Below are 14,073 nucleotides of genomic sequence, written 5' to 3' on the forward strand. Positions count from 1 at the left end.
TGATATGAAAAATTAATTTCGCTTTTAGCATTGTATAGAGACGGGTCTTTACTGATCACTTATCAGAACACGCGCCCGATAGATATCATTGATATTGGAATATAGTAGCGATCTTATCTAATTGAACGCCAATTTATTTAAGAAAAGATATTATTATTCAGTTTCTACAGGTAAACCCCCTATAGAATCTGTGTTAATACATCTTTAATTTTTTGAAGGTTAATTTTAATATTATCTACCTATATGACTATTAGGAGATTGTTATTAAAAATAAATACAATGATTAGGTTTAATCTAAGACGATATCATCAAATGTTTGAAAGATTCGCTTATGATTCTTAAGTCTTATTGCCTTCAAATAAGGTTATTTAAATGTGTCAGTCTGTCAGATATCTAGGACATCGAGTACAAGCTCGGAACATTTTGAAAACAGATGGCGCTGTGAGTAAATTCATTGTAGTCTATATACCTACTAGTCAGTGAAATTTAGTGGAATATTTAATTGAATAATAGTACTTTTCTTTAAAGTTTGTATTGTTTTATATAACTTATAATTTGATAAACTTGTACATGCTCTTTATGATAATTTGTCTTATACAATAATATAAAAAATTATAAAAGACCTCGCTTTAATATCCATTAGAAAATTAAAGACACTACGATCTATATGGATAGATATATATATATATATATATATACATAGACTGTACGGTCGATATCGGGAAAAGAAATAGAGAGAAATCGGTGTTCAATATGATAGAACTTTTTATTTGAATTTGATCATGAATATTAGCTAAAACATAGAAGATTATTTTTTTTAAATAATAATTTGCAGCTATTATTATTTTAGCTATTATTACGTGATAATAGTTTGACATAATATTGTCTACATTAATTGTAAAGGGCGACTCAGACTTTCTAAATTTTTCAATTAAATTCACACATGGGTATAAATTAGTTCTTATAATAAAATATTTTAATCACCATATTTTACCTAATAGGCATGTTTACTATAGAATAAAAATTATTGAAACCAATTAGAAATGTAAATGTCGTAAGGTATAATTTTTTTACAGTATTAAAATTTGTCATCTATATAATCCGTTCCGGAATAATAGGCTAGTCTTTAGTAATTAAATAAGACTTAAGTGCATTTTAAAATTTATGTATGTAAATTAATTGTGGATATATGCTTTTTCCAAGAAAAGAGGTTTTATATGTCCTTCGATATATATTTTCCACGCATGACTATATTTATGAATAAATTTCGATTATCTCTTGGCCAAGATAATGCGAAGTAAAGTAAAATAAATTAAAGTCAAAGGATAACCTCTTTGTGCAGAAAATCTTTATACAGACGGCGCCGAGATTATATGATATCAATTTAATTTTCCGATTACGGAAAACACATTAATTTGTGTGATAGCGTATACGCTATATAAAATAGTCTATGGTACAATGTTTAAATAAAAATATTTGTATTTCATGCGAATTGTGGAAACTTCCAAGATGATAATACCGTTATCGCAGCTTTAGTCGCAGTATTTGTCAAAACTCGCTTCACTACTAAGAAAAATCAAGTATCACTGATTAACTGGTTGGAGTTAATTATATATTTGTTTCAGTGCTTAATATTGATAGATTAATTGACAAATGTTCCGAGATTAGGACAATAATCGATGATACAGCGCATTATTTAATTTGTTAGTAATGACAGATTATAGTGATGTTATATATGATAATAGAATTCATCGTTGTCTCACTTCAAAATTAATCGACTGCACAAAATCCCTATTAGATAAGTGTGAGACACTAATCAAATAAACCGTTTGGAAATTATTGTAGGGTAAGATCCGGTAGTAATTTTACCTATACGACAGATATGAAACAGAAATAATTAAGCTTATTATTCATTCTTTTTTTTGACAGATAAATTTTAATGGTTTGGGAAGAAAGTCTAAATATCTTCAATTCCTCCCCTATTAAAGATTTAACGAATAAATTCTCAAAACAAAAAAAATAGCCAATAACACAGCGCTATTTAATCCCAAGCTAAGCGAAGGTTGGGTTATAGATACTAAACGACTGATATAAATACATAGATACATTATTTTTGTAAATACGTACGTAATATACATAAAAACACCCAGCCAGACGCAAACACTCATACACGTAAATACAAATATTTGCACTGAGGGAGGAATTTAACCCACAACCAACGGAAGTAAAGCGGTGTGCTAAAATGCTAAACCTCCGATGTCTTCAATAAAAAAAATCGATTACACTCAGTAAACCATTTATTATTTTAATTTTCTATCTATTTTGGAATTTTACTGGTTTGGAAAGAAAGCTAAATATCTACTACTCCTTACCTATTAAAGATAACGATACCTTCTCATGAAGAAAAAAAAAATACTAGCTGATTCCGTAAACGTTGTTTTGCCATATAAATTAAAATCGTTATTAAAAACGGACAGGGATAAATCTGATAGTGAGGGTGACGACTGGAATCGAGTCATAGAGCGTGTTTCAAGGATGAGTTCTAATCATCATACAACATGTTAACCACCTGTCATCCAAAATAAGCAAAGTATACACCGCGCTACCGTGGCAGATTACCATCATGAGTGCCGTGATCACACAGACAATTTATATTTCTTTTCTTATAATTATATTATTCATATGTATGTTAGTCTGTAAGGTATTTATAATATGAGTCATTAGCTGCCTGATTTAAATAAATAAAATAAAACAGAAGGGGTTGCAACTATTTTTTAATTCCACATTATAAAAAAATAAAATTGTGTCCAAAAATATAAAATAAGTTTTAGAGGTGTACAACCCTTACCACTTCGGAGTATGAGAAATAGATAGTAGCCGATTCTCAGACCTACTGAATGTGCATATAAAGTTTCATAAAAATCAGTCTAGGCGTTTCGGAGAAGTATGGTAACTAACATTGTTTTTTTTTTCGCACTACTGTAATTCTGTTGGCCGCAGCTGGCCTTTACAGCTTCACCGGATGATAGGGGGCGAGTGCAGATGGCACTCCAAACCCGCGGAAGGACTTAAAAGCGACTGAAGGCTAACTCCCGCCTGACGGATACGACTTAAGTCTGAGGGCACCGCTAGGGATTCCTCGCTATGGGTAAACCTCGGCTCAGGCCGTCGTAATATCGATCCCCGTTTGAATTGGACGGGGAATCGATCGGAGGGTATTCGAACTACCATTGTGACACGACAATTTTTAATATATATATATATATAAGATTTGCATTGCGTTTGCTCCTGATATTTTAGAACCAGCAAATAATTTGTGTAGTAAGTATGAGGCATAAAAAGCGTAGGCACCCTATTAAATTTTTACCAAGTTATACCGGGTTATTACCATGCGGGGAAAATGAGCATATATTAAGACTATTAGACCACTAGTAGTCTAAATACATTTACCATCCATAACTACATGATATTTTTACTATGGCATAGTTAGAGTCAATATACATAGGTTTTTTAAGAAAATATTGATATTAAAGGAATTGTATTTCATTTATAAAAACTCGTAGATATTAATGATTATACCGATAACATATCGGATAATATGAAAACACTCTCATTATGTGTACAATCTGACAGACAGGCGGAAATTTTCTGCAATTTTATTATTACTATAGATAAGAATTAACTTGGATTATGTCATTTGCAAAAATAATTGTGTTTGTGTCTTTTCAGGAAATCACTTTATTATCTACACACTTCAATTGTACCAGTAATAAAAAGTAACTAGTGAAAATTAATTAAAATATAAGACAATAGCACTAGATACTATAGTCTTTGTTTATGTACTAGATACTAAAATAGTATATGTTTATATAAGTGTATAATATAAGAAGCTACAAGAAAATTAAATCACATTACCTTCTTTTATTCGCCATCTGCTTTAGTTTTAAAATAAATAAATTCTATTATATGACTGTTTCACTGTTCGATAATACAAATAAAGTTAATTAATATAGAACATTAATAAATACTAATTAAACTACTTACAGTTTTCCTGAATCGTGTCGTGAAGAGGTATGTGGGTTCCTTTCCATCGGTGACAACGAAATATGGCGGAGACAGAAGATTACGAGACGATCGCAGCAAAGTTATGGACACGTAGAAGAATATCGTAAATGCTGCTATAAGGACCGGTCTGTAAAGATATATGAAGCAGTTTTTTAAATATTTTATTTTATGAGACTGGAGTTAGCAGCAAGCTGTTGATGGTAAGTAGCAACTGTCAATCTTGGACTCAAAATAAATTCCCATAAGACCTTTCGACCCTGTGTATATTTTTATCCCTATCTCTACAGTCGAGGTCGTCTACTATATTTGTGAAGAATACGTCGGCGTTCCCCATACAAGGTTAATCGGAAAAGTAATTGAAAGTACTCTTAGTAACCAACAACTTTTGTTCTACAACTTTCCCTGAAACCATATAATTTTTTCGAGAAAAATGGGTTCCAAATTCTTATATATATCAACAAAAGTAAATAATCATGATAAATTCATGGTGAATTTACCACGATGGGCTAACTGACTTGACCTTATACTCATATTATCATGCTCCTAGGTGCCCCGTCAGCGTGAACGTTAGCGCAGGCGAGTGCACCATTCTATTATCAAACATAAGTAAGCAACTGATATATTCATTCATTGGCTAATCAAGAAGCCAATATAATTGGTCTTTTCGATATAATCATAATCGTAGAATGTCAGCACTGTTGCCAGTTGCTAAGAAACAGTAATGATAATGTAATGGACTATATCCCCACCAATAAAGACTCACCTGTGAGAGTCATCATCATTTGGAAGTAGGGCAACAACAGTTGCATCCAGCAGGCCCCAGCCACCTCTCCAATGCATGATGCAGGAGAGTGTAAATATATACGTGTAAACTCGGGAGAGAATCCTCTCTCGTAGCCACCTCCCAGCTCCGCCGTCTTCGTTACTCCAAGCACCAGTTGATCGGGCTAAGAGTTGAGATCTAGTACAAAAGGAAATATATATAAATATATTTATATTTTTTAATGTAGTTAGAATAGTAGCTATAATCTTCATATATAAAGAGACATCATGTTATCGCCCCGACTAAGAAATCATGACTGGTCTGCTCTGATAGCTATGACTGATTTATTTCATAAATCAAGTAACTATTAATTTACTTATGTCAAATTTGTTATTTGGCAAGTTGTATTCACACAGAATCTTAAAAATGTAATGCTGAAGAAAATTTATTTAAAAGATCAAAACGCAAGTTTATTGCTTAGTTTAAGCTTACTATAAAATTGAAGAATTCGTTAACGATAATAATATTTTTATAGAAAAACTTTAAATCCATAGCACTAACAATATTATCTAATTACACTAATAATGAGTGCGTAGCGATTTCTATGTTGATTATCGCATGCCTCTTACTTGTTATACTGTAATTATTTATATAAAAAAACATCTATTACAAAGAGCAACAAACAAGTTTCTTGCTCATTCTTCTTATGATGAATCTGCATTCCGAATGTGTGGTAGAATCAAAATATGACTATTCAAAAGTGCTTGTAATGAGTTTATTTGCATAAAGATTATTTCTATTTCTATTGCTCATTCTTCTTGTGATGAGACTGCGTTTAGAATGATTATTCTGTAATAATTTTTGTTAACTGTATTTGTATAAAATTTTCTATTTTTTATCTGTAATCCTACAACCGCTTACAATGGAAGCTATACGTATTGTTGAGGTTAGACTGAGCTACCCAGACCAACTTGTACAGTATATCTCATATAATAAATAAATATATATATATATATATATATGTACATATATTATTTTTAGAACACTAATTGAGGCTTATATAATGTATTTATTAAGGATTATATTGTTAACATCTACTATTAGAAAAAAAGAGCGGATATTCTTATAAGAAAAGTAAATTCTAGAATCATTGGACCAATTTAAGAATTCTTTTATTATTTGACGTTATATTGTAATGATATTCGCTATATAGTACTCGCCATTAAATTAAATTTTGGAAGATTACGATTATATTTTATAAAAAAAAATCATTCGATCTCAATTTATTTAAGACTCACATGTATCATCAAAATGTAATTCAGATAAGCACGCGCAGCACACCTAAATTAACTTCAAGTAAATGAAATTGGTTAAATATAGAGGATGTTGAAAATAAACATAACTTTTTAAAAATTTAACATACCTTATTAAAGCAAAACATATGTGTATAACAATTCCCATCACATATATCTGGGCGAATGGAAATAGTGTGCTATGGAGATCCATAACGCCCCACGTCCCTCTCCATACGCTGACCACAAGCGGTGCAACCACAAAACACGCAAACACAGCGTCACCTGGTAACAATATGGTTATCATCATTATTACAACATAGTATAAAACAAAGTTGCTGTCGCTGTCTGTCCGTCCCTATGTATGGTTAAATCTTTAAAACTACGCAACGGATTTTGACGCTGTTTTGTTTTTAATAGATAGAGTGATTCAAGAGGAAGGTTTATATGTATAATACACGTACCCCCGGGCGAAGCCGGGGCGAGTACTCTGTGAGTAATAAATAAATGTATAAAAACAATAAAGACCCAGGACAATTTACGCGGCGGCGCGCTGGTAGATATGTGTATATACTTAAAAACATTTTGCGTACATAAATATACGGAAAATTCCCTGACAACTACAAACAGTTATATTGTGCTTGTAAGGAATCGAACCCGCGACCTTCAGAGGTAAGGCGGTGTATTATACCTGTTAAATCAACGAGGCCGTCAAATGTACAAATATCTATGATCATTTCATACGTTCCAGGTAACATTTTTTTCTATTTATCGTGGATAACTGTAATAGTCCAAGCGTGGTTAAATTTTAAAATCTTTACATACTTGTAATACAATTGAGACAGATGTTGATTGTCTGTATATGAAAAATATAGGAGAAATACAATTTTCGTCGTTTTGTCTGTGCATTTCTGCACGCTAATAAGAGAAATAGTATTAACGATTTAGTTACGGTTTTAGCTAATATGTTCCTCTTAAATTTGCTTACATTCCGTTTACAAAAATAAGTTACACCGGCACGGAATCGCGGTCTCAGCTAGCTGTATGTAAATTGTAAGAAAATTATTCTTATACCTAATAAATATTAGGTTTGAATAGTTTGTACAAGTCAATATTTTTCGAAATTGTCCACTTTTACACATAGGACGCATTTATCTTTATTCTATGGGCACAGGCAGGGGTTTAAACTTTGGCTTAGGCCGTTGTAACTTCGATCCTCCTTTTAATTGGACTAGTTTTTGATCGGAGGTGCAAATAAAAGTGTTGTGTGATTATTCCAGTGTTTATTTCTCATGTTTCTTCCTCATGTTTCTTCAACTTAAGTCAAGTTAGTTCTAAAAGTATTAGTTAATCAAAGACTAGATGTTTCATGACGACGTCGATGGCGTTTGGTGGCGTTTAGCGCAATACGTAGCCTTCCAATGCAGGCTCTATTCCCACTCAATACAATTATAATCCTTGTTTTGTTTCTATGTGGACCAAATAACGTATTGTACTTCGATTACAATATCTGTAATATATATAAATTTTACTTTTATTGTCTTTACTTTCTTTATCCACCCAAAGATAGTCTGGAAGAGATTGCTTAGCGATAGTACCGCATTTTGAACCAGTTAATGTATTTTTAGTGTTTTATATATTTGGTGCAGTAAAGTATACAAATAAAAAAATAATTAAACATCCTATACTATAGATTAATCTATAGAAAGTTAAACAAGGTTATATATCCAGGTCATGTACCTTATACTTTTTAGTATATGTATCATACTAATAAATGAATTCTAATTAGACTAATGGTTTACGCAGGTAAAGTCGCTGGCTGACAGCCAGCAAGACACTTGACAGCAAGTAGATAACATTTTAAACAGTAAAGAAGCAAAATGTGCAAACTTAACAGTAGATATATTTTTAAGTGCCTATTAACAATCGTAACAAGAGATATATTGCATGTAAAATCACAATTTCACGCTAACCGAGTTATTTTATTGAGTCATTTATTTTGCCACTGTTAGACATTGTTGTCTAATAACCAATTTTATCTAATCTATGTATATACTTAAATAAACACCATTATTATATGAATCATCATATTGTCAACATTATTACACAAAAACTTGACTTCTTCATAAATATCACGTACAGTAGTGTAATCGGTAATTTACTTTTAAATTTGCAATTTTTTTGATATTTTAATCGAGATTTTTTTCTAAACACAATTATCCAATATTACAATAATAATGTATTTTGTGAAAATTTCATCCTAATCCCAGCAGTTTTTTCTGGGACTCTAATACAGAAACTGTGAATTTAGGTTAAAGTTGCATCTTAACGATTTTATTATATTTAAATATAAATAAGAAAGAAGATAAATATTTGTATATATGCAAACATGACATTGGTTTTGATCATTGACCCAATAGTAATGAAATAAGTACATAATACCTATCACGGACAACGGCTACGACTACTCCCGTCGCACAGGAACAGAGCGCTTACATACCATTATGTCTATACTATTCTGAAGTGCCTACCTAATAAATAATCGTGTGACAGAGGGAGGGGTTTTTTTTAGTAACAGCAACTAGCCCCAGTGATGTCAATATAGACACTCTTTCAGATCGATCTCCATGCGTTCTCTTTAAGATACCGTATAGCTGGTGAAATAGCCATAATGGCCTAACCTGATTTCATCCTGATCAAATCATCCTCCACTGGTGCACTGCCGATGTAACCGTTATCCCAGCAGGTGCACTATTCTATGTTGATTCATCGAAAAATACGATAAGTAATAATCAAGAATATTTGGCATTTGTGAGAGGTCTAATTTAAATACTCGAATCAATCAACTCCGTTTTACACGTTAACTTCGTTTAATATCGTTGCTTCCATTCCTAGCAAGTCAGTTAAATACATAAATGAATGCTATGATGTTTGATTATAGTTAAAATCAAAGTTGAGACCTTTTTGATTTGTAAATTATTGTAGTAAACCACTAGATTACAATATTCAGTACTAAATACCTGTACCGTAGCTAACTTCATTGCAATCACAGTCCTCGTCGCCAGGATCACTTGCAGTATCTGACGTTTTCTCTGAAATCTTGGGTATCACTTGAGGCAATAAATTCTCCGATAAACTTGTCGCCATCTTGAAATAAACAGATTACAAGAGGTTTTTAATTTACTTAACATTGGGGTATAATTATCCTGAAAGTTAACTTAGCACCTACTGTTTTATGAAATCTATAACAACTAATAACAAGTATAATCTCCTGCAAATTATTAGTTTCAAAGAAAACAGACGTCATCATACAGTAATATTTTCATTTTACCTTTTAAGTTCGAAGTCCTAAAAACTATTAAAATAGCTAAATAATAAAATTGAAAATAACGATATAAATTGACAATAATCTATTAGTAGATGTAAAACAGTTATAAAACAAATCGCAATCATAAAATATGACTTGATAATCACACAGATTTGTAGGTATAAATGAAAGACTCACCTCTTCTTGCACTTTCCCCATAGCACTGTTTATTATGAAATTTATAAAAGGAAAACGTAAATATTATAGTACTCTATGCTTAACAATAAATGTGTCCATTTGAAACTGAATAGGAATATACTCTTTGACTTAAAAAAAAAAGAAAATTGGCGCGAACAGCTGACAGCTGTGAACGAACCAAACGTTCTATACCAGGATCAACGATTGATTGAGTCGAGAGCTGTGCAACCACTATAGTTGATGTGATACATTTCGCATGCCTAAAGCTGAAAGGTAATTACGCTTTTTTTCTACAATGCTCAGGCACGGTTCAATGTTTTTTTTGTGTTATAAATTTACGTTATTTACGTATCTCGACGTAATATTAATGACTTAAAAAGGAAGAAAAACTCTATTCGATATTATCTACTTTTACATTACCTTCTTCTATTTTCATAAACTTTTCTATGTTTCTTCTATATTCTGTCTAGATTGAAGACTAAAGTCCTGATAGAACAAAATCTTAATCAATTTCAACGTTTATTTAATTGAACTTCGTATGTTTTTGGTAATTTAGCCCGTTATGAATTCTATTTCAGTATTAGAGCCCTCTGTAATCTCTTTCATATTAAGAAAACGACTCTACAGAATATGATAAAGCAGCTCAGTCATTAAAATAAGACTATTAATTAAATTGTTTTTATTATGCATCTTTACATTTTACATTCTTTTATTTACAGAATATATAACAACGCTCTTTGCATGCAGATAGTTCCTTGTAATTGTAAAATATGCAGATTTACGAAACATTTTACTGTTTTTGTTGTAGGCTGATCAACCATAGCCAATTACTGAAACTGTTTGCCGTTAATATATTAAGGAGATGTTAATGTTGTTTTATTATTTATATTTTATGACCACTTTACTTTTTATAATAAAAAGTATGCTAATTATTACAATTACCTCTATGGTATAAGACTAAGCGCCGTTCGCTTTTGTTAGAATGAGCATAATTAAAAATCAACTCCCGTCGAGTTGATTTTTAATTGTGCTCTTTCTAACAAAACCTTTTCTTTTTTTCATCTATAATGTAGTGATTGTTTAAGGACTTTGTACATATATACTTATGTTGAAAGACAAAAATAGGTATAATGACATTTTAAACACTTATGCATATGAATACTGTTAATGTTTTATATATAAGTACATCATTTTAAGCCGAAAAGCGGAGTCTGAAGTCCTTGCTTTAAACATCGGTGAATCTATTGCTTTGTCTTCTTAAGTTATCTTGCCTGTGCTTTGTTCCCACGTAACAATACACACGATAGCGGTAGATAAACGATAAATTTCCAATAAACGTCTTAACCCTGAACTTGACTTATAACAAAAACGTAATGATTTTATGAAGAAAAAACCATGTTACAATTGATTCTCGTCGACAGAATTTTCTGGCCAAAATAGAAAAAACACATTTCTATTGTATCTGTGATATTACGTGATTTTCGTTTAACAAAACGATTAAGTTTTTGTATTAAATAATGTGGTTTAACTCTATATTGTGGTATTACATCTTTTTTCGTCTAGTCTATTTATATAATAATAATAATATACTTGCAAACAAATATTATTATTAGGTATATATAGGTAAAAATTACTTATATTTAATAATACATAATATACCTTCATGACTAATCCCTGATGGGGTAGTTAGAGTCATTGTTAACTGTTGTAGTCGTCAACGTAACACTGGACATGTTCACATTTCTATGTGTATATTTGATTCTTCCCTTGCAGAGAGCGATCATACCGCCACCTATCGGATCAATGTGATTTGTTATCAAACTTTCCAACGCCAAAGTGTTAGTCAGAAATATAAATGAACAAATATTTTTTGTGTCGGCCAGATTCGAACTGACATTTATAACAAGATCTTTGGCGTTAAGTCTAGTTGTAAATCACTAGGCCATGAGCCGCTCGTTTTTTTTCATCTGATCTGTTTTGGTTAGATAATAGCTAATTACTTACTGACATCAATAATGATAGCGGTGACACTTGTAATAAATCTAAGAGATTTAATTAATCTACTTCAAAAATCTCAACAACAACCACGATGGTCAAAGGGTTTAGCACAACGCTTTTTCGTCCGATAGTCGCGTGTTCAATTTCTAGCATAAGACACATTTGTATTCATGACTACGATTGTTTGTATTGGTCTGGGTGCTTTTTATGTATGTTTTGTATGTATTGACAAAAAATGTATTCAATTATTTCTATCAGTTATCTAGGACCTATATAACAAGCACTGCTTAGCTTGGGACTAGACTAGTCTATAATAGACCTACATAAATAAAGATATTTTTATTTGATTTTGAGAATCCACTGTACCCTGTAATTTCACTGCTATAATTCAGCCTTCAATCGAAATACATCTCATAAAGTCATACATCATATTTATTAGGTTACTGTAGGCGACGCACTACGTTATCAAAATATTGTATATCTTTTATTTTTAATTAGTTAATTTTATTATTATATGTACGTATATATACATAAATATACACGATACGTCGTTCTTTGTCATTTTTTAATAAATACATATGAGGGTGCGCAGAATGTAATTAATATATTTATATTAAACGTAGAAAACGGGTAGATTTCTACCCGTTTTCTACACAATATTGTAGTCGGATTCAGACGATCGCGGTGACGCTCGGTGTCACATATAAAATAAGTGCGTGCTCTCAGTTTGTGAAAATAAGTCGGTGTTTTAGTTCCATCCTTTACAGTTACCATATACTTGTACACAGGGAGAAGGGGATAGTTAGTGATGTGGATTGTTGACTCCATTGCTAGCAATGTACCATGTCAAGTGGTCCTGGAAATCATCGTGGTAAATTGCCATTTCCAACTGATCTAACTACAGTCTCATTTTATCATCCTCCGCTGCTGCCCCTCCAGCGTAAACGGTTAACTGCCTGCGTTAACGGTTGCCTGCCTGGAATGAACCTACATCATTCCATTATCATATATAAAAAATGCCATTCACATATCAATACATACTACACAACTATTGCCTTCAAGGCCTCTACAGGTTATACATAATAGGTAAATAAAATATTTTTTTTCTCATACAAATTTTTATGTTGATATAATTTTATTGATACATATAAACAATCTTAGAACGTGAAGTTCAGACGTTATAATATACATTTATTGTTCACAGAAAACGAATTATTGCAGCGATTACAATAGTATTATACAAACCAACAAATAGAATAGTTTCACAGCCAAGCACACATTTAGAATAAATTTATATATATCTAGAGACGTTCCTTACGTGTATGTTATTTTGGTAGAAAAACACGATTTATTATTTTGGAAACATTTTTGGGGCTTAGTGTACTAAATTACAATCATCCTCAATATATGAGACTCATCAATTGATGTCCAATTACAACCTTAAAAATCGTATTTAGCATTATGTACAAAGCATCTCAGTAATAAATAAATAAATATAGGACAATAGTCTAGCATTTTGAAAATTATAAAAACTTTAAATAGTATTAGGCAGTTGATATACGGTCGGTAAGCCGCAAAAGATACCAAAACGGAGTTCATTCGTTACGTTAGTCGCATTCAGGCATCCTGACGACTAACCGACAGTATACCAACCGTCGTAAAGTCCAACCGACTAGATATTACGACTGGACCAAAATTGTATATATAAAAAAATACTACTGATTAATGTAGTTTCTATTATGGTTACAGTTTCAACTAATTTATTATCGAAACCGAAAAGAACAGAAACGTTTAAAGTAGGCTCACAATATTACTCGTACCGACGACGCTCAACAATTTGGATCGGACATTATTAATAATCGTATCGCTTGACTGTGGAATCTACAGAATTTTCGACTAAATTTATATAGATATTTCGGAACTTTGCAAGAGAGAGATTAACTACATTCTTAAGGCTACATACAACAATTTTGCTAACAACTTTTCCATAACTACTTATACTTTAAAAACTTCAAGTTTATAGTTTTAATAACAGTACCTACTTAACAATGGTAAAATAGGTATTAGACTTATAGAAAGAATACTGCATTCAACGCTTTGAAATAGATAAAGTGCAGGCATAACACAAAAAATAAGTTCTATTATTGTTTAACTTCTTTTATTATAACTTTTCGATCTTCCGAATTTAATTTAACTGAATTAATTTCTCGATAATTAAGAATAATATGAAATATCTGTATGCAGGTATTAATTAGTATCATTACAAGAGATCACATTATATGTACAACTTTATATGTATAGTAAAATCTCAGAGATGTCAGAGTAAGAGCGTAAAGTAGAGAGAGAGATTGAGCCTGCTAGAAAATTCGCAACACATGTACGCTATTGAACGTTTGAGAAAGAAAAAAATAGTACCTATATTGATGTGTCACTTGTTCCTTACCCACAAG

The 14,073-nt window shown here is 31.4% G+C and overlaps 1 protein-coding gene across 1 annotated transcript in view; it reads right to left on the minus strand.

Moving 5' to 3' along the window:
- The window catches only part of LOC131849455 (uncharacterized), a 34,914-nt gene extending 25,647 nt beyond the window's left edge, over positions 1-9,267 (minus strand). Inside the window, exons 1-4 of the mRNA XM_059199535.1 lie at positions 9,141-9,267; positions 6,252-6,405; positions 4,829-5,026; positions 4,045-4,192 (exon numbers count right to left, since the gene is read on the minus strand). Of these exons, the coding sequence (XP_059055518.1) occupies positions 4,045-4,192; positions 4,829-5,026; positions 6,252-6,405; positions 9,141-9,267 (627 nt within the window). The remainder of the gene's footprint in view (positions 1-4,044; positions 4,193-4,828; positions 5,027-6,251; positions 6,406-9,140) is intronic.
- Positions 9,268-14,073: the final 4,806 nt, after the last annotated feature.

This window comes from Achroia grisella, unplaced genomic scaffold (assembly GCF_030625045.1).
Source record: "Achroia grisella isolate CSIRO2021 unplaced genomic scaffold, CSIRO_AGI_Agris_v1 utg642, whole genome shotgun sequence".
NCBI lineage: Eukaryota > Metazoa > Arthropoda > Insecta > Lepidoptera > Pyralidae > Achroia > Achroia grisella.